The following is a 22,858-nucleotide window of genomic DNA, read 5'->3' on the forward strand; positions in this document are numbered from 1 at the left end:
TAGAAGATGCTGGGGATCTGGAAAACTCTTCCTGAAAGTGTGGTAGAGGTTAAAACAATCATCACATTTAAAAATGACTTGAATGTACACTTGAAATGCTGTAACCCACAAGACTATGGACCAAGAGCTGAAAAGTGGGATTAGGCTGAATGGGACTTTCTTGGCAGACAGAGATATGATAAGCCAGATGGTCTCCTTCTGTGCTATGAATTTCTATGATTCTATGTTTTGTACTGCGTTTATGTGGCAGCCAGTGTGTTTATGTTGACATATTCTAACATATGAAATATGGATTAAACTAGAATTTAGAGCGGTGTTTCTTAATGACAAAGAGAATTTCTTTTTCTGAATTTCATTTATAATGAAGCCTTAGAGTCAGTGAATAAAAGCTCTCATCATAATATCACCATATCGAAGCAAGAAGTGAACCTCCAAATGCATTGATATATCTGGCTGTTTGGGTGATGCTGTCCAGTTGGTGCTGAAGTATACGAACAAATTTGTGCTGGAGCAAAGATTCTCAAACTTGTTTTGTGTTCCTGAACTACTTAATCCCCAATTTGAGTTAGCTGTTTCTTCAGTGTATTTACATTATCTTCCCAAATCTCATCTGAAACATAAAATGCATCTTGTAAGATTGAAATCATTGATAGAACTGACTCTACCTTCTTTTCCTACCACTGCCCTTCAAACTGCTCCCAGATTCCAAACCATTCTAGACTTGAAATCTGTCCTTTTAACATTACCCACCCTGCCATGGGAAAGCTCACTTTAGTCAATCAGTTCCACTATCTTCATCCGCAAAGTCTTTTCCAAGCAATTGCTGATCATGCAACACTCTCCTTTCTGACACTTATGCGAGCTGACATCAATAGTTTGTTTCCTCTTCACCTTCTTTCCCTTTGAAAACAACAAAGAACAGTACAGCACAGGAAACAGGCCCTTCGGCCCTCCAAGCCTGTGCCGCTCCCTGGTCCAACTAGACCAATCGTTTGTATCCCTCCATTCCCAGGCTGCTCATGTGACTATCCAGGTAAGTCTTAAACGATGTCAGCATGCCTGCCTCCTCCACCCTACTTGGCAGCGCATTCCAGGCCCCCACCACCCTCTGTGTAAAAAATATCCCTCTAATATCTGAGTTATACTTCGCCCCTCTCACCTTGAGCCCGTGACCCCTCGTGAACATCACTTCTGGGAAAAAGCTTCCCACCGTTCACCCTATCTATCCCCTTCATAATCTTGTACACCTCTATTAGATCTCCCCTCATTCTCCGTCTTTCCAGGGAGAACAACCCCAGTTTACCCAATCTCTCCTCATAGCTAAGACCCTCCATACCAGGCAACATCCTGGTAAACCTTCTCTGCACTCTAACGCCTCCACGTCCTTCTGATAGTGCGGCGACCAGAACTGGACGCAGTACTCCAAATGTGGCCTAACCAGCGTTCTATACAGCTGCATCATCAGACTCCAGCTTTTATACTCTATACCCCGTCCTATAAAGGCAAGCATACCATATGCCTTCTTCACCACCTTCTCCACCTGTGTTGCCACCTTCAAGGATTTGTGGACTTGCACACCTAGGTCCCTCTGTGTTTCTATACTCTTGATGACTCTGCCATTTATTGTATAACTCCTCCCTACATTATTTCTTCCAAAATGCATCACTTCGCATTTATCCGGATTAAACTCCATCTGCCCCTCTCCGCCCAATTTTCCAGCCCATCTATATCCTACTGTATTGCCCGACAATGCTCTTCGCTCTCCGCAAGTCCAACCATCACCCTTTTCTCACAAAACCTACTCCTGATCTATTCATCCAACACCACACTTCCTAAGGTTTTTGTACCCATGGGGTTGCATTTTACAGGTGGCATGGGTGGAAGGGTGGACTGCTACCTCACCCCACCCCAAAAGGAAAGTCAGTTAGAAGCTAACACAACTGGAAGAAACCCGCGCCACAGCTATAGCATGCTTAGGGCGGGCTAAAGTGGTTGGAACTTTGGCCCCAGCCAATCTGATTGTCCAGCAGCGCCAGAGCTCTGTAGTGAAAGGTAAATCCTGTGATTTAGGACAGGGAGGGTTCCTAGAGCCCCAGGTGGGAATATGGGCTGGGTTTTGGAGGGCAAGTGATGCAGAAAGAAGTGGGGGGGGGGGGGGCGGTGACATCTTAGGGTGGACCCCCCTGACTGAGGTGCCCCCCCCCCCTTCCATCCCTGCCCTATGGCCTCAGTCTGCCCACTCCTGCTTACCTTCCTATGCCAGTCATATTATGACATGGGCAGCATATTATCCAGGTCAGTAGGCTTGCCTACTTATTTATATAAGGCTAGTGATTTTAGCATCGATTCACTTCGCATATTATGCCAGTCAGCCATAGTTTGCAAGGTGATGGGCTATTTTACATCCCCCCTACCCCCAGCTGCCAAAAAACACATCTGATGGGAGCACATAAAGTCCAGCCCCGTGTCTTCTATCTCTGAGCCCCCTTTCCATTAACACTCCCAGTTTGGCTTCTACTCATCAATAACAGCCCTAGCCAGTGCTACATTGTTTGTGACTGGGACAGTTCCCCAAGGATCAATTCTTGGCCTCCCTCTTTTTTCCTTCAGATATTGCCCCCAATGACATTAACTGTAGGCAGAGTCAGCTTTCATATTGTATACCAGCTCCATTTCTCTTCACTTTACCTCTCAACCATTTCCATGCCATCAGACTGCTTGTGCGACATCCAAGTCCTAGATGAATTAGATCAGTTTAACATCTGGAAGTCTGTAAAGACATCTTCAGCAGCCACCATCCCTCGTATGCACGAACTCCACTTCATTGCTTCTATTAATTCCTTCTCTGGCCACCCTAACATTGAAAGCTCAACCTTTCACAATCTTGGTATCCTTTTTGAAAAGGAGCTGACTTTAAACCCCGCATCTTTTCCATCACCAAGAGCAAATTCTTCCACATCCGCTACCTCTTACTGCTCTTCCTGTCTTGAGGAGTGTACATATTACAGAGAAGGAGGTGCTGGAAGTCTTAAAGCGCATCAAGGTAGATAAATCTGCAGGACCTGATGAGGTATATCCCAGGACATTGTGGGAGGCTAGGGAGGAAATTGCGGGTCCCCTAGCCGAGATATTTGAATCATCGATAGTCACAGGTGAGGTGCCTGAAGATTGGAGAGTGGCAAATGTTGTGCCTTTGTTTAAAAAGGGCTGCAGGGAAAAGCCTGGGAACTACAGGCCAGTGAGCCTCACATCTGTGGTGGGTAAATTGTTGGAAGGTATTTTGAGAGACAGGATCTACAGGCATTTAGAGATGCAAGGACTGATTAGGGACAGTCAGCATGGCTTTGTGAGTGGAAAATCATGTCTCACAAATTTGATTGAGTTTTTTGAAGGGGTAACCAAGAAGGTAGATGAGGGCAGTGCAGTTGATGTTGTCTACATGGACTTTAGCAACGCCTTTGACAAGATACCGCATGGTAAGTTGTTGCATAAAGTTAAATCTCACGGGATCCAGGGTGAGGTATCTAAATGAATACAAAATTAGCTTCTTGACAGAAGCCAGAGGGTGGTTGTGGAGAGTTGTTTTTCAAACTGGAGGCCTGTGACCAGCGGTGTGCCTCAGGAATCAGTACTGGGCCCACTGTAATTTGTCATTTATATTAATGATTTGGATGAGAATATAGGGGGCATGGTTAGTAAGTTTGCAGCTGACACCAAGATTGGTGGCATGGTGGACAGTGAAGAAAGTCATCTCCAATTGCAGCGGGATCTTCATCAACTGGGCCAGTGGGCTGATGAATGGCAGATGGAGTTTAATTTAGACAAATGCGAGGTGATGCATTTTGGTAGATTGAACCAGGGCAGGACTTACTCAGTTAATGGTAGGGCGTTGGGGAGAGTTACAGAACAAAGAGATCTGGGGGTACATGTTCATAGCTCCTTGAAAGTGGAGTCACAGGTGGACAGTGTGGTGAAGAAGGCATTCGGCAAGCTTGGTTTCATCGGTCAGAACGTTGAATACAGGAGTTGGGACATCTTGTAGAAGTTGTACAAGACATTGGTAAGGCCACACTTGGAATACTGTGTGCAATTCTGGTCACCCTATTATAGAAAGGATATTATTAAACTAGAAAGAGTGCAGAAAAGATTTACTAGGATGCTACCGGGACTTGATGGATTGAGTTATAAGGAGAGGCTGAATAGACTGGGACATTTTCTCTGGAGCGTAGGAGGCTGAGAGGTGACCTTATAGAGGTCTATAAAATAATGAGGGGCATAGACAAGGTGGATAGTCAATATCTTTTCCCAAAGGTAGGGGAGTCTAAAACTAGAGGGCATAGGTTTAAGGTGAGAGGGGAGAGATACAAAGGTGTCCAGAGGGGCAATTTTTTCACACAGAGGGTGGTGAGTGTCTGGAACAAGCTGCCAGAGGTAGTCGTAGAGGCAGGTACAATTTTATCTTTTAAAAAGCATTTAGATAGTTCCATGGGTAAGATGGGTATAGAGGGATATGGGCCAAATGCGGGCAATTGGGATTAGTTTAGGGGTTTTAAAAAACAAGGGCGGCATGGACAAGTTGGGCCGAAGGGACTGTTTCCATGCTGTAAACCTCCATGACTCTGACTCCTACCTCTACCTCTTCGCTGACATTATTCGCTCCTTTGTCACTTCCAAACGTAATTTTTTCAGTGCTCTCCTTGCTGGCCTGCTCCACCTTGTCCACAACCCGTCTCTCTCATTGTGTCTCACAATCCTACTCACCCATCAACTCGATCCACATTCCTTTACTGCCCTTCAGCATAATGCATTTATAATCACAACCAAACCACATATACCTGTGTACTCCATTCCTGATTCTGATGGCTTGTGCATTTGAGCTTCCTCCCACTCCTTTGTCCAAAGATTGGCAACAGAGCCTTTAGCTGTCTTAGCCTTACTGTCTGGTATTCCCTCCCTGAATCATTTTCACTTCTTGACATGTCTACCTTGAAAAACTTTCTTAAGACCCAACCTTTTGTTCTCTCCTCCAAATCTCTTCCTTCATGACAATGCTGCTAATTTCCTTGTGTCTTTTAGTGAAATGTTTTGGGGCTATCCTTCAAATAGAAACGTGTTGTTGTTTGAGCTCTGTAAACACCTGCAATTTGCAATAAATAAGTAAAATTAGCACAATCTGAAATTACAATTAGAGTTTTATTAAACTGTAGGTACTAAAATATACAAAAACACTTTTCCATAAGACTCCTGCCAAGCCAGTGGCAACACTGATGATGTAAAGATTCTCAGGAATAGCCTGTAAATATTTCCCTAACAGACACCATCATTTGGTCCTTTGTGCTGTTGTCTAAAGTCTATGGTTCCTTAATTTCCATTACACTTCACAACAATGAGTACGGACCACAGCAACTACACTGACCAGCTAAAGTGCAGTGTAAAGATGCTGGAGAGCCCTTATTAAATCACCTCCAGTATCTCATGACTATTCAGCATAAAACTGGGCATGCAAAAATTGAATTTCTTTTTAAATCGCACAGAAGCAAACACACAAAGGCAACAATTATTGCAGGACAAGCCAATGCAAAAAATAATTCTACAACAGGTATTTATAAAGCGCCTTTAACATAAAATGTCCCAAAATCTAAATTAACAGAACAAATTGGTTTCATCTTTCATTTTTAGCCCTTGAACTGCAAGCTGCAATTAACTTTTTGGGACAAAATGTTAATAAAAGTGGAAACTTGTAGCAGTTTTGTTATTATAGTCTGTACCAGAACCCAGGAATATGGCATGGGTAATATGACATACATATCTCAAATCATGCTGTAGCATGATTTATTGGTAATAAGATTTACTGACACCGCTGGTCCATTCTAATTTGTCACAGTACATAATTTGTGAACAATCTTTTCAAACATCTGCTTATTCTCTATGCATTGCTGAGCCAAGAACTGTTCCAATCTTTTATCTACAGTGCAGTTTTTAAAGTGGAGTTGAATTGTTATTAATTATCAGAGGGAACGATGATGCATTAGATCAATATTAAATGTCAGGATGATTAATTTAAACAAATGCCTTTCAAAATGTGTTTTCTTTTAATTCTAGGTAGTTCTGACTTATAACATGTGGATTTTAACCACTTTAAATGGTGCAGAGTTGCATTAGTTTGTTCATTGCCTGTAGCTCAATGTTGTTGAGCACACTGGATTGGACCACAAGATGCTGCCGCACTGGCACATCACTAAAATTAGATAACAAACAGTAAGATTGGAAGCAGTTGCTTGTTCATGTAATTGGGAGTGCACAAATTACAAACACAATTTAATTTACTAGAGCTACCAAGCATAATGTAGCATTTACTAGCCTTGACAAACCAACTTTAGAACATTCAGCACGTCTTAAGGAAAAAAGCAACAATGGAAATAAAGAACCCTATTAAATAGGTAAAAGATAAGGAATGCAAAAGCATTTTTTTTTTACATTGACCATGATTAATAACCATGCAGGTTTTGCATTTCAAGATAATTTCCTAAATCAACTCAAATTTAGAGGGAAACTTGAATTTCACATTCTTTGCTCCACCAATGTGGTAACTTTGTTTCTGTACCTTTTCTAGTGCCCAGTTTTGGTTTTGGTTGATAATTAGGTGTGTGCAGCCAAACTCTGGTGCTAAGCAAAAACTGTTCTCCTGGCAGAATCCACAACATAAGCATCTGGCTGTACAAAATATGCCGGATGACATATCTTTTCAGCTGTGTTCCATTTATTAACATTTGATAATAACTTGAATACACAAGGTCACAATCCAAATACAGGTAAATTTGCACACCCCTAATCATAATAGGTTCAGAAAATAAGGTAAACCTTGTTCTTGACAATATCTTAAATCTTTAAAATAGACTCTAAAGTTAAATGTTTTTCCTTTGCCAAAATTGCACTTAAAATCAAATGGCTAGAGCAAAGAAGACAACAGACATCACACTTTCAACATATAAAACTATATTTATGAAACCAGAGCTAAAGCCACTGGGGTAAAGTTTATTTTTGGGAATGTTTGTGTCTATAACCAGGTTGCTTCACTCCTTATATTATCTTCCAGTATTGGAGTGCACAATTTATTTAGTCAAATAACACAGGACAAAAAGTATAGCACACTTAAATACACACATAAAAGCAAAATCAGTCTAAAACTAAAGCATAAAATGGGGGCTCCTTCCCCCTCAAAAAAATACTTAAAACTCATTTATTCAACCTTGCAGGCAGCAAGTTCACAAATTGCAAACAAAATGAAATGTCTCAGGTAAAGTCTTGGTCTCGTTGCAGCTGGTGCTTCAGAATGTCATGATCTAGCCTTTTTCTGGTATTCCAATAGCAACAAACATTATAGCAAGCAGTATTCAAATTTAGTGGTCCCTGTGCATTTGTATAAAATCTAAGCATACAAAACGATGGAAAATCTTTCTCGCATTGCATAAGGATAAAATCGTAGCTTATTCACCTATTCTAATTGCTCTACGACTATCCTCTCAAACAGCGTCATGAATGTGCCGGAAACTTTTAACGTCAAAATACTCCGTAGGAAGTCTACGTTCTTAATTCTACACATTGTTCCCTCATATACAAACCTTTTCTTTAAATCCAATTTGATTAACAGACACCATTTGACAGTATTGATTATCTTCCATTGCAATTCTTTTTTTAAAGTTGTAGCAATTATTTTTCTGTTAGCTGCAAATCAGTTGAACTTATCTTAGAAAAAATGAAGTTACAGCATCTTAAAATAGACAGGTTTTCAAATGAACTCAGAGGTCCATACAGTACTGTGTGTTAAATTAAGTCATGTTTTTACAACACTGTTTTTTTTTGAAGGGGCCAATATTTTAGTGTGCGGAAAAATAGTTTGCCAGCAACTTGCATTTCTATTCCACTCATCACACACTAATAGCACAGTGGAATTTTACAAAAGGGAGAGGTAGACATTAGCAATAAATAAACAAGTTTTGAGGTTGGGGAGGGGATCTAAGGCACAGCTGAAGAGTTTTTTTTTTTAGCAGCCATGGTGAGGGATTAAATGTGAGGTGGATTTAAAAAAGAATGCCAGGAGTGTATGTAGCTGCAACATCCATCTCTGATGGTGCACTAAATCCAGAGCTAGTGATTGAGAGACAAAGGAATGCAAATTGGGACTGAAGGCTGAAGAAGATTTCTCAAATAGAATGGGACATTGCAATGAATGGGATTCAAAAAGAAGGATGTAACCAATTCACTGTGGCGCTCTTTTTCAGATTTACCTGCATCTTGGGCCCAAGATAAGTGGACAGAAAATGCAGTCCAAGTCATTGAAAAATGTGAAATGCAATAATGCTGCAACAAATGATAATTATTGCCGAGAAATGGGGGTTGGCCCCCCGCTCCCCTTATTACAGGACTCTAATAGACTGAGGCTTAGTGTAAACATCAACACATCCCTTGCAAAGCATCACTTTGCACGTGGATAACACAGGTTCTTCCTTCTTCCAAACAAAAAAAAGGACACCCTTTTGCCAGGGACACTGCAGAGCTAATGAATATGACAACTTACCAAGAATTTTACTTATTAAATCCATTCATTAGTCTCCAGTGGTGGAACAAAAGAGGCAAGGAAGAGATAGCAGTCGAGCCTCAAATGAAGAGGGGACTGCAGGCTACTGATGCAGACAGATAACCTCCCCAAGTCAGTTTGGTGCTACTTGTGATCTTCCCAATTTCACAACAGCAGCACTGACACTAAGCAAAAAAAGGATTCAGAGTTCAGGAGATCTGGATATTTATGTATGTTGGGAGGGGGAAGAGTATGGACTCTAAGTGATCGCCAACCAATCAGCACTCTTCTCTAGGCCTGCCTAATTGAGAAGCATTGGTTGTCTGCTATTTGTGATAGGATTGGATATCAATGCACAGTATTGTTCATTTTAAAATCCAATGATTTTCACCAATAATTTCTATCATCCAAAAGATCACTGATCTCACTTGTGGTGCCAAGATATTTACTTTATCATAGGTACACATCTGAATAAAAACAACTGCTGAATCCAATGATTTAACTTCAGGAGAGAAGATAAGGTAATTTTTGAATAAGACCATGTGTTAGTGGAATATTTAACGTCAATTAGACCTCAGACACATATATACATGCAATGCATACAGTAAGGTCATTAGTAGGTGCTACTTTCAGGGGGAAATGGCTCATATATGTCATGTTATCCTTTGAAAAGCATAGCCAGTTTTGTGCAAGTTATGCATTTCATCATGTGTGGTTTCTCCAAGAGTTTGGATCGGTCAAACAGTAAAAAAGACCGTGCCTCTTTCTCCATCCTACCCAAGCTGCATTTCAATGTAATAATCAACATTACACCTTTCAAATTATGCTAGCTTCATTTAGACAGTTCTCTGCTGTAAATCAAGTGAAAAACTCCACGTGATAAAACTGCTCAAGAAACAAAGCATCCACCACACCATCCCTGTCTCTCCCCCCACCTCCCCCAACACACACACGAACACTGGTTCAGAGAATTTTGCATTTATACGAAGTTTGAAGTGAAAAGTCTCAACTACACAAGAATTGCACTGTCTCAGCTGTGAAGGTGCAAATAACTGGTGATTGAAGTTATGATAATATAAATGTTGCCAAAAATTTCAGTTCTGATGGGATTGTGGACCTTCCTGGTATAATAAATGTGCTTTTGGCCTGTTATTTCTCTGCCTTTATTTCCACTAATGTTATTCTCTGCTTGGACGGATGTGGCCAAGGTCTTCATGTGAATGTTTAAACACAGGAATAAAGTAATACTGGTTTCCTGCTGCCAGTAATCTACTAATTGATAGCAGCTGACGGAGCAGTGGCACATTCTTACCTGGTGGAACATGGACTGGCAGTACAGAGTGGTACCTTAAAACGGTCAAAAATGAAGTGTTTTGCACAGGTGGGGTTCACCCTACCGTTATTACGATGTGACAAATGCATATTTCTTACAGAGGCAGCAAGTATTCGGAGCTGAGTAGTGGATTTCCTGGTACAAAGCAAACTGTCTCTGCAGTGTCCTCTGGTGACGACAGCACATTATAACAGGTCTTTACAATTTATAGCCCAAAAATCCATGCTCGCTCCAGCCTCAGAGGCTCCCCTCTAGAGTTTTTAGTTTAATCTGGTGTAATGGGTCATGTTTATAAGTGGGCTGTATGACTCCAGTATTCTTCCTTTAGCACCATTTCTTGGTCCTAATCCAATCGATGTCTCTTTATTCTAGCACTAATTGTCATATTTGGAACCACAGTTCAAATGGATCAACACTTGAATGATTACAGGAAACACTGGTCTGCCAATTTTATACCTGGCTTTAAGAGAGAGATGCTGCAGCTTTTCTTGACTTTTTAAAAACTTACGCACAAGAATGTTTTGGTGACTCGATTATGTCAACTTCACAATGCAATCAATCAACGAAAGCAATACTGTCATTTTTTTAAAAAAAAGAGATCCTTCATATAGTAATACTGTCCCAATAACCAGGATCTGTCTACACCACAATGACCATCTCTGGAGAGAACAGGACATGTAAAGATACTCAAGAGAGTCGAGTGTGTGAAATGGAACAAACTGTGATTTACACTGAAACTGCCAATCCATATCTAAACTGAATTTGGTCCAAGCAATAGCCCTTGTCCTACAATGGACAATTATTTTCGCAGTAATTTTCCATCTCTTGAAGTATAAAAAAAACACTTGTGAAAAGAGATTGTCTGATCTAGCTTTGCATTTAGTAAACAAGTAAATGTATGGCTTGGTCCAAAGTGACTAGTTACCAGAGAGGTACTTGGGTGGATAGTATTAAACCAGCTAAATACTAAAACAGGAATGTTTGGTTTAAAATCTAAAGCTCACAGCATTCATTTGTCCTCTTTCTCCACAAACACCAGTCACCAAGTCTGGACCTGTGCAACTGCAATATGCTACAGGGTTGCTCAATCTCCATTTACATCATTTCCCTTCATTGTCACATGGGCTGATGTAAAGAGTTGGGCAGCATCCAATCCACTTTGGCTGTGCTGTACAACAAGCAGCAACAAGTCTTGGCTTTCTTTTTCCCTGATGGCAGTATAGTTCCACAACATAGCCGTGATATTATTCAGTCATGGCGGTTTGCCCAGTTTGATACATTAAGGGTCTTCCTCCATATCATCTAGATTGGGTGCCATGATGAAGTGTTTGGGGTGCTGGAGACTGTGTTCTAGGGAATATTCTTCCCAACGTGCATCATCGCTTTCATGCGTGATGTAACGTTCTCCTTTCCTGGTCTCAAACTCTCGGAGATCCAGCCAGGTCTGATAATCCTGTAAACAAAGTAAAGTAATGTTTACTTATTAATCACTAGTAGGCTAACATTAACACTACAATGAAGTTACTGTGAAAATGCCCTAGTCACCACATTCCGGTGCCTGTTCGGGTACACTGAGGGAGAATTTTGCACGGCCAATGCATCTAACCAGCACGTCTTTTGGACTGTGGGAGGAAACTGGAGCATCCGGAGGAAGCCCACGCAGACACGGGGAGAACGTGCAAACTCCACACAGACAGTGACCCAAGCCAGGAATCAAATTTGGGACCCTGGTGCTGTGAGGCAGCAGTGCTAACCATTGTGCCACCGTGCCGCCTATAAACAGACAAGAGAATATTTAAATCTTGGTCAACATCAAAAAACTTAGGAAGACAAAGGAAATTATGGTGAATTTACAGATTTAGGGACAATAATCTTTTCTAGGTAAAGCAGAGATCATTAATAAAACACAACAGGTGAACAAATTCATTTTACTGAAGTGTGAGAGATAACAATCTTTTAAAACCCAAGACTGAAGATTAACTCTCATCTCCCCATCTCCATAAATTTATGACCAGATACACGTACTATAAAGCCCAATAAATGGAACACCCAGAGCTCAGGTTTATTCTATCAAACAACATTTCAACACTGCGCCACTTCAGTGTTGGGATCATTGGCACAGTACGAAAGCTGCATCATCTGCCCTGATCTATTAAAACCATGTTGAAACTGATGATCAGCTAAAGGGGTGCACCGGCAACATAATTTCTACTCCTTTAACAAATGGATGAAATAAAAAGGGAAAAGTTAGGAAATCTTTACCTTAGCATCAAGCACAATTTAGATTTTATTGCAGTAAAAATTTAAGTCTGGCTGCATGAACCAAAATAGTTTGCTGATTCTTAAAAAGCTCCTGTTATTACCATTTACTGGAGCAGTAAAGAGCATTTGAGTTCGTGTAGCCAGCTTCTGAGTTCAAAGCTGGGATACAAAATTCACATTTAGTGCTTTACATAACCAGAAGGATTCCGGTAAATCACGCAACATCCACCTTACCTGTAACCACGGGTGACTGAGTGACTTGTCCACACTGTAACGTTTCCTCATCTTTACTTGCAACAGGTTGTTAATTAGATCAATGGCTATCAAAAGGGGCAAATGCACTGAATTAGTGTGATATCCCAATAAATAAGCAATGCACAAAAATAAACACACAATGCTCAACCGTATACATGTGATAACAGGATATCAGATTCTGGACCAATTTATATTGTCTAATTATAGGCCAAAAAATAGAATTGGGGGTGAGTTACTGGCATTGTAACAGTAACTCTATTTCAAAAATACTTAGTTGGTTGTAAAACATTTTGGAATTTCCTAAGGTGCTATACAGAAACAGAAATCCTCTCTTTCTTCCCTCAATTTGACCCTCAGTTATTTAGTGTTTGCAGATAAAATCTTAGCAGATAAAAATTTAAACCAGACAAATATGTTTCTGAGTAATTAATGCCAGAGAAACAGAGTTCAGGCTGGGAACTGTACAGGTGCAGGGAGTCAAAGATAGTGAGGAATGAAGACAACTATTGGAGAGGGAATGGAATCAGTGGAATTGGTGATGGGAACTGGAGATGAGGCTCATTCAAGACTGGATGTCAGACATGCAGCCTGCCAGCAAAGAGACAATGGAAGGGTCAACAAAGGTACAAATAGGTGCCATTAGTATATACATATATAAAGTTACCCCGATGTCTACAGATGATATTGCCAAGGGGCAACATGTAGATGAGGATGATTATGTAAAATGAATAGGTAATTTGAAGAATTACATAATAATCTTATTCTAGTTGTTAATATTTTATGGATTGCAGTCCCCTTTAAAACCAGCGTGTGCAATTCAATTTCACATCCTGAGAAAATCCCTCACTCATGGCTAATGGAGTGCAGCCTACTGAACCACAACTGGCTAGTAAACTACAGTCCACCAATTACACATCCACAGTTTCTATCATCATGTTCATTCTTAATGTACTAATTAGGAAATGGATAAAGTCTTACCTTCGCTAGAGGTTTCTTTCCATGGATTTGGTGGATACATGAATGCTGCATTTTGAATCTGATCATTAATATCTTCATCTTCATTGAATGGGAAAGTGCCACTAAGGCTCACATAGATTATAACGCCCACTGACCACATATCAAGGGACCGGTTGTAGCCTTTACTCCGGAGGACTTCTGGTGCAAGGTAGGCTGGGGTTCCCACCACAGATCGTCGGAATGATTTCTCACCAATAATACGTGCAAATCCAAAGTCACAGAGCTTTACCTGGAAGAAGAATGTTGGAGCTTATCAGAACAATTGTAAAAGTTCAGCCTTCATTCCAGAATTGCTTCAAACAATGGACACCAATATCTGCATTCAGGCACAATAGCTTGTTTGCAGTAGCTAATTTTGAAGCCTCAAGTATTACTGTTCAAGATTTTGCCCATATGCTAGGCTGAGCCAAAGTTGCACAGGTAATAGAAACAGGACATTTGGCCCATAAAGAGATGACATTTTCTCCATGTGGTACCTATTCCAACTCCAGTTTCTTGCGCACTGACCTTGGTCTTCATCTAACTCGTGCAAATGTTGAATTTCATTTAAAAAAAAAAATAAAAATGGACATAGTACAATGTTTCAAATAGCTTATTTCCTGTAGTTATCTAAAGTTGTCCCTCAATTTTACCACCTATCACTATTTAGTCACAATCCTTCATAATCTTAACAATTCCTGTTAGATTACCCCTTAACTTCCAAATGAAAAAATTCTAAACTTTCAAGTCAGTCTCCATTGTTGTAATCTCATCCCAGGTAATGTCCTAGTTAATCTACACTGGACATTTCCCATTAGTTTTTGTTTCTTCCCTATGCTGGGATTCTGAATAATGCGAGCGTTAGTCTAATTGCTGTGAAAGATTTTGCACAAGTTCAACATCAACTCTTTATTCTGTATTTCATGCCTCTCCAATAGCAAGGAGTTAAATGAATGGCAACAGTATGTCAGTCTTGCTATTCTGGAAATCAGTCTGGTGAACCATCGCTGGACTCCCTCAATAGCAATGGGCAGATGGATTTAAATAGGGTTAAGTAGGTGGTTATCAATTTTGGCCCAAAACAGGATAGATCGGAGTATTACTTAAATGGGGAAAAGCTAAGAACAGTGGAGATCCAGAGAAATTAGGGATCCACATGACATAATACATTTTAGTAATCTATGTACAAAAAAAAATCAAAAAAGGCTACTGGCCTTTATAACTGAAGACTAGAATGTAAAAGGAAGGAAGTTTTGCTCCAGCTATATAAAATCCTGGTTAGACCACATTTTGAGTACTGTTCTGAGTATTGCACCTTTGAAAGGATATACTAGCCTCAGATGAGGGCAATTCAGAATCACCAGAATGTTATCAGGGTTCTATGGATTAAATTATTAGGAGAGAACCTTTTTTTCCCTTTATTCTTTCATGGGATATGACTGTTGTAAAAATAGGGATGCTAGCAACATTCTGGCACTTTAGCTATGCTAAAGTGGAATAGGGAGTAGATTATTTGACTCTGGCTAATACAGTAAAGTCCGACCAGGTCCAATTCACTGTACTTCTGATAAAAATTGCTAGACAGCCATTGGGAATAGTTCGCCTTTTATTATTTACCCTTAACTTGGGAATGTGGAATGCAATTGCAAACAGCCCTTATCTGATACTGACTAACTTAATAAACTAACTAACTTAATAAACTAACTTAATAAACTTAACTAACTTAATTGGCATTTGCTACCAAATAAACCTGTTGGACTTTAACTGGTGTTGTTACAACTCTTCCTAACTTAATAAAGGCCAGAGATCGAGTCTGGGACCTCTCCATTTCATCAGAAATCACCGTCTTACAAGCAAAGGCACATTTATTGTACAACTCAAAAACTCCTGGTAGAATGACACACTTGGGAGACAGGGAGTTATTGAAGAATAATTTAATGTGTGACTTCATGAAACCTTTCCTTCAGAAGACCTGTAACTGAATTGGTTATAACTCGTGATTCATGCTTTCTTGGTGAAGTCTGCAGTTACTTCCCAATTTATCCCACTAGCCTATTAAAAATGTTTAAAGTTTTGATTTAAAACCAGAATCTTCATCATACGGCCTTGTTGTACAATGCAGAACATAGAAACATAGAAAATAGATGCAGGAGTAGGTCATTCGGCCCTTCGAGCCTGCACCACCATTCAATATAATCATGGCTGATCATGCACTTTTAGTATCCCACTCCTGCTTTCTCTCCATTCCCCTTGATCCCTTTAGCCGCAAGGCTAGTCTTGAACGATATCTAACAAACTGGCCCCAAGAGCTTTCTGTGGTAGAGAATTCCACAGGTTCACAACTCTCTGAATGTAGAAGTTCTTCCTCATCTCAGTGTTGAATGGCTTACCCCTTATTCTTAGACTGTGACCCTTAGTTCTGGACTTCCCCAACATTGGGAACATTCTTCCCGCATCTAGCCTGTTCAGTCCCATCAGGATATTATATGTTTTTATGAGGTCCCCTTTCATTCTTCTAAATTCCAATCTGTCTTCATATGTCAGTCCTGCTATTCTGGGAATCAGTCTGGTGAACCTTCGCTGGACTCCCTCAATAGCAAGGATGTCCTTCATCAGACTAGGAGACCAAAACTGCACACAATACTCAATACAAGAACACAAGACAAGCATTTTGTATGGTTGAATTCCAATAGACACAAGCAGCTGAAAGAAATCTTACCCAAGATTTCTGTAGAAGGGATAAAAATAGCTAATTTGCAAATCAATAGAGTACACTGTTTTTAATCATTCATCCTGCCATTCAATATAATTAAAAATGGGGAACATTAAACTGAAATGTCTGTTGTAGAGAAGTCAATAGATCTTAAAATGTGACACTGCTTCAGGGATAAAATGTCAGTGGATGGATTAAGTTTAATGTGCTGAGCTAAAATCAGCTAATGTTTTATGCTTGGATCAGGAATATTTGCAATCCCCAGCATTGCATCTTTCAAAACACAGAAACTGCTCACGAAGAATTATTACCTAAAGCACAAGATGCCACAATGTCTCAGTCAAGAATAGAATGGGGGAAACAAATGATACTGTCAGCAAAGCCAGCTCATAATCTGTGCCACAGTTTAGCTCACTGAATACTAATTATATTTACACCTAAAGTTTTCAAACATTAATTATTCCTGTATTACACGATGCAAACAAAATGGTCATGGAGCTGCTATTGGATGCAATCCAGAATTTTGTAGCATCCTGGTTTAGGTGACTTTACATTGGTGGGACCTGTGCTTTTCACTTAGTCATTCAACAGCCATGGAGATTTTATTTTAAAAAAGAGACTTATTTAAAAAAAAAAGAAATGAAACTTAAGATTGACTTGCTGACCAACGATCTCTTCAGTATTGAAATTAAGTAAAATGCTGCTTGGTAATTCATTCTTTTAAGATTGACGCATTTGTAGCAGGAAATAAATCCAAGAGCTTAGCAGCTGCCGTTAAGTTGAATGCAGCGCAAGATAATTTAAGCACCTTTTTGTTCTGCTCAGGGTGACCTCTCGCAAATGACTTTTCTATTATCATGTATTGTTTTCTAATTTTGGTTAGCTTCCACTGTTGATTCATTAGTTATATTGTATAATGGGGGAGTGTACTTGAGGCATTTAAAGCCGTGTTTCCAAGTCAACATAACATGGCACTTGGGGGTCCATGAGGAGATAGGGATGATAATTTGCATTAGCATCTGCAATACTGCACACATATTTTAATACAATATCCACATATTTTAAAGCGAGTTACCATGCAAATACAAGGAATCCTCTTTAAAAATCAAACAGAAAACAAAACAGCATCACTAGCCTTAACATACTTCAATTTACTTTGCTTATTGTAGAAGTATTACTTTCCCTTTTGAATATTTTTGCCTAAACAGTAAAGCGTCATCATTGGTCGGGAGGTACCAGTGCAAGAACACCAAATTAAAGTTAATCTAGATGCTAGGCATTAACATTGATTCAGCTTTGACCCTGTACAAATTCAGTGATATCTGCAAACTAATGCCGTTGATTGTGTTAATCACCAGCAATATTCGAAAGAATCAAATATAGAAAAATGCAGACGAAACACATGTGGGGCTGTGGTGTACAACTGATATCCCATTGATGAGCTGATATGATAAAACAAGCGAGTTATTGAAAACATAATATAAAAATCTTTGGAACCCCAAATATAAATAATAACTGATTTTAATAATAAGGTTATAAACTGGCTATGGTTGGGATTTACTTTGGACAAAGAGAAAGAATTGACATTACAGGATAAAAGCATTGCTTTAACAAAACACTGAACTGTATGAAGCATGGCGGCATACTGATTGTATTACTAGACTGGTAAACAAGAAGCCTGGACTAATGATCAGGAGATAAGAATTAATTTTCCACCACAGCAGCGAGGGCATTTAAATTCAGTTCAATAAATCTGTAATTAAAGAAGTTAGTAACAGTAACAGTGACCACTTTCATAAATCTGGTTCAATAATGTCCATTAGAGAAAGAAATCAACTGTCCTTATCAGCCCAGGCTACATGTGACTCCAGGCCCAAAGCGAAATGGTTGATTTTTAACTTCCCTCTGAAATGACCTCGCAAGCCATTCAGTTGTATAGATGGGACAATAAATGTTGGTCTTGCCAGAGATGCCTGAATCCTGTGAATAAATAAAAATAAAACTCACCTGAGGGAAAGGATCTGCTGAGGCAAGGAGTACATTCTCAGGCTTCAGGTCACAGTGTACAATGTTCTTAAAGTGTAAGTGTCTTAATGCCACCAGAATCTTAAAAGAAAATGGTAAAATCATTAAAAGATATTGAGGCAATACACTGCTAAGCTTTCTGGGTGATAAAAGTGTTTTCATCCCAGTTTACAAGTAAGATGATAATAGGCACCAAAAGGTTAAGGTGAATGACTGGTACTATATGTTATAGGCAAACAAAAAAAAAACTATGTTTAAAGTGTGTTTTAAGTCTATAAGATAAATATCGCTTAATTGGAACTGGATAGTGATAAGTTAGAAATTTGAACTGTTTCCTTTCATTTTAAGTAGTGTTCAACTGCTGAGCTAATTCATTTGTTATAGTTAGACTGTGTTGTTAAATAGAGTTTGTTTTGATAAAAGCTCCCTAGTTTGTCAGTAGAATCACGCCTGGAGTGAAACATCCTATCCTCACATTTATGCCAAAATAGGGAAAGTGTTGGGGTCTCGTCTGGCTTCAGAATATACCTTGGGGTTCTGATCAGGCAGCTGATTTTTAAAGGTTTCCCAATCTTTCAGTCTGTTACTGGCCTTTGCAATATGGTTTGCCTTATTTTTTGTCTTTAGTTATCTTTAGCTTTCTTGCTTAGCCATGAATTATTTCACCCTCTTGCAATCTTTCTTCCTCCCTGGAATATATTTTAGTTGGGAAGAATTGAATATCTCCTTAAACATCTGCTGCTTCTCATCAACTGCCCTACTTTTTAGTCTTCCTACCCAGTCTACTAGGGCGAAATCTGTCCTCATGCCGATGTAATTGCATTTGTTTAACTCCAGGATGTTAACGTGGGAGTCCAGTGGCTCAGCCACAAACTGAATTTGAAATTCTAGCAAGCTATGATCACTGTTCTCTAGAGGATCCTTGACTATGAGATCCTTAATTCATCCCTCCTCATTACTTAATACCAAATCCAGAATAGCCTGCTCCCTGGTTGGTTCCACAATATATTGCTCCAAAAAACAATCTCTAATACATTGAATAAACTCTCCCTTAAGGCTACCCTTGCCAATTTGATTAATTCAGTCTATATGCATCTTAAAATCATCCATGATTATTGCTGCACCTTTCTTACAAGCCTCCTGTATTTCCTAGTTTATACTGTGCCCCACTGCAGAACTACTGTTTGGGGATCTATAGACTACATCCACTAGGGACTTCTTTCCCTTGCTATTTCTTATTTCTACCCAGATTGGCACAGTGGTTAGCATTGCTGCCTCACAGTCCAGGGATCTGGCTTGGGCAAGATACTCTGTCAGAGTCAGTGCAGACTCGGTGGGCCGAATGGCCTCCTTCTGCACTGCAGGGATTCTATGATTCTAAGGTGCCACAGATATTCCCATCTCAATGATGGAGGAACTCAGCTCATCAGTGCAAAAAACAAGAGATTTACAACAATCTTCAGCCAGAAGTGTTATTTGGATGATCCATTTTAACCTCCTCCTAAGTGCCTCAGCATCACAGCTGCCAGTCTTCAGCCAATTTGATTCACTCTGCATAACATCAAGGAGCAACTGAAGGCACTGAATAAAGCAAAGGTCATGGACCCAGGAAACATTTTGGCTGTAGTGCTTAGTTGCATCTTTAGCCAAGCTGTTCAAGTACAACCACAACGCTGGCATCTACCCGACAGTGTGCAAAGTTTCCCAGGCATGTCATGTCCATAAAGAACAGGACAAATCCAATCCAATCAATTACTCATTAGTCTACTGTCAATCGTCAGCAAAGCGATGGAAGGTGTTGTTGACAGAAGTAACCTGCTCACTGACGCTCAGCTTGAGTTTCATCAGGGCCACTTGGCTCTTGAACCTCATTAGAGCCTTATTCCAAACATGGAATAAAGAGCTGAACTCGAGGCATGGTGAGAATGACTGCCCTTGACATCAGGCAGCATTTGATCGAGTGTAGCTTCAAACCTGAAGGCAATGGAGTCAGGGGGAAATACCTCCACAGGTTGGAGTCATACCCAGCATAAAGAAAGATGATTGTGGTTGTTGGAGGACATTGCTGCAGATTTCCTCCTGGTGGTGAACGAGGCCAACTATCTTCAGCTGCTTCAACAATGATCTTCTGACCTTATGATGGAGAGAAGTAAGGGTGTTCACTGATGATTGCAGTGTCATTTACGATGGCTCTACGTCAATATGCAGCAAGATCTGGATGACATTCAGATTTGGGTTGATAAGTGGCAAGTAACATTTGTGCTGCTCATGTGCCAGGAAAATACCATCTCAGAGGTTAGGACATCTCTTGCTGAAGATGGTCATTGATGTTCAGCGGCATTACCACTGCTGAATCCCCCACTATCAACATGCTAGGGTAGCCATGATGTGGAGATGCCTGTGTTGGACTGGGATGGGCACGGTAATAAGTCTCACAACATGAGGTTAAAGTCCAAAAGGTTTATTTGGAATCACGAGCTTTCGGAGCGCTCAGGTGAGTGACTCAGGAGAATTTATCATGGCCAATGCACCTAACCAGCACATCTTTCGGACTGTGGGAGGACACCAGAGCACCTGGAGGCAATCCACGCAGACAGGGGGAGAATGTGTCTTTTGCAGTGATGAACTGGGTTCCCCCATCATTCAGATGGGAATATTTGTGGTACCATAGAATCCCTACAGTGCAGAAGGAGGCCATTTGGCCCATCGAGTCTGCACTGACTCTCTGACAGAGTATCTTACTCAAGTCCTATCCCAGTAACCCCATACATTTACCATGGCTAATCCATTTAACCTACACATCTTGGGACAGTAAGGGGCAATTTTTTTTTCCCATTGCAAATCCACCTAATCTACACATCTTTGGACTGTGGGAGGAAACCAGAGCATCGGGAGGAAACGCACAGAGACATGGGGAGAATGTGCAAACTCCACATAGACTGTCACCCAAGGTCAGAATTGAACCTAGGTCCCTGGCATTGAGAGGCACTAGTGCTAACCACTGTGCCACCCATTTTCTTCTGGTTAGTTGTTTAACTAAAAGCAAGAACTGGGTTGGGGTGTGACATTAGGATCTGGAAAATTAAAAACAATAGTTGCTCATATTCTGCACAAAGGGTTAATTCTTGAGTACTCTCCATTTCTGACACAGCGATTGTAGAGTGACAGCCATTTATAATCAAATAGGATGTGAATGATACTTGCGCTGAAGCCTATTGGCATTGTGAGTGTGTGCGACTGGATGGGAGGGTGCAAGATAAAAGCATCAAACAAAAATTACCTGTGTGACTAAAAATTTGGTGACGCGTTCCGGCAGCCGACTTTTCTCACTGGACAGAATCATTTCCAGCATGTCTCCATGGAGTTTTTCCATGACAACGAAGACTCTTTCAGGAGTTTCAAACATACACTCAAGATTTACAATTCCAGGATGATGAAGGTTCTAAGCGTGAACAAGATTTATTTTTCTTAATTTTAAAAATAGTGTGTGAAGGGCTGACTACAAAATTTCATATTTCTGTTCAAAATTAGACTTGCTAATAAATACTGCTGTGAAAATGCAGACAATTTGACATTGAACCACTGCTTTAAGGGCAGTAGAGGGGGCAGCATGAAGTTTGGCTATTCACACTGCTCTATTCAGGCAAAGCATAACTCTGTACCTAAAAGAGCTAGAATAGCAGGGCAAATGTCTCTCTGTCCAGATCTGTCAAAATCAGCTAAATTTTACAAGTGAGGTTTACAATTAAAAACTGCTGCTATTGTGATTCCTATATGAAATAACTGAGGCTGTGCTGATCTGGCTGTCTTCTCCTCCACCCAGTGACTGGTTTGAGGCTGTCACTGGGAGTGCCCTGGGTACAATGGTGTTCGACACCTCATATCTAAAAGCTTGATTCTGTCCTGCTAATCCTCCCACCTCCTCTGGTGGGAGGCCAGCACTAATGGAACAATACCCCAAGCATGACTCAGCACCTTCATGACAAGGGAGGAGAAAACTGGAGGAGGGAGAGACAGGATCGAGTTTGGTAGGTGCAGTGGGGGCTGTTTTAACAATGTGTTGGCCTACTAAGACATCCTACTATAACACAGTAGGATGTGGGTTTGTGGCCATGACTCCTACTCAGATGGCAGCGAGTGGAGATGATGAGTTTTCCATTGGGGGTTGGTCTGTGGGGAACAGGTGGGGGGAGAGTTTAACACAAACTGGTAGCAGATCACTTGCAATATTATCTTGGACAAAAATAATTCAAAAGATTGACCTGTATAATCATCAAGATTTTATTACAGACTTTTCTTTATATATACATTCATTTCACAACACACATGGTCACTACACCAACATAACAACTCACTTGTAAAGTTGTTATTTATTCACCTAGACCTTTTGAAAGATATTGGATAAAAGAATGCATTGTAACAAAATTTGCTTTGGTAGTTCAAAGGCAATCAAATTTGAAACCCTATGTTACCAAATGTATAATACTTCGTCATTGGAACTTCAAAGTAAAACTAAAATAATTTTTCAGCTCATCCAGGTACAGTTCTTCAGTGCTGCCAATTCGAAACACTTTCATACCCACTACAGGCATAACCAAGCTGAACACTGCACAGCTTCTGTCCTCAACATATGCTTTAGTCTAAACCTCAGAAGAGTAAGCAAATTAATAATTTACATTTATATAGTGCCTTATTA

At 40.2% G+C, this 22,858-nt stretch overlaps 1 protein-coding gene across 2 annotated transcripts in view; it reads right to left on the reverse strand.

Annotated features, from left to right (window-relative positions):
- Positions 1–10,503: 10,503 nt before the first annotated feature.
- Positions 10,504–22,858, reverse strand: part of prkd3 (protein kinase D3) — a 327,516-nt gene continuing 315,161 nt past the window's right edge. For both annotated transcript variants that reach the window (XM_078229586.1, XM_078229587.1), the window contains 5 exons: positions 21,443–21,604; positions 18,145–18,243; positions 13,407–13,674; positions 12,408–12,493; positions 10,504–11,364 (listed from right to left, as the gene is read on the reverse strand). In XM_078229586.1, the coding sequence (XP_078085712.1) occupies positions 11,191–11,364; positions 12,408–12,493; positions 13,407–13,674; positions 18,145–18,243; positions 21,443–21,604 (789 nt within the window). In that variant the 3' untranslated portion in view covers positions 10,504–11,190. The remainder of the gene's footprint in view (positions 11,365–12,407; positions 12,494–13,406; positions 13,675–18,144; positions 18,244–21,442; positions 21,605–22,858) is intronic.

The sequence above is a fragment of the Mustelus asterias genome, chromosome 15 (genome assembly GCF_964213995.1).
Source record: "Mustelus asterias chromosome 15, sMusAst1.hap1.1, whole genome shotgun sequence".
NCBI classification, from domain to species: Eukaryota; Metazoa; Chordata; class Chondrichthyes; order Carcharhiniformes; family Triakidae; genus Mustelus; species Mustelus asterias.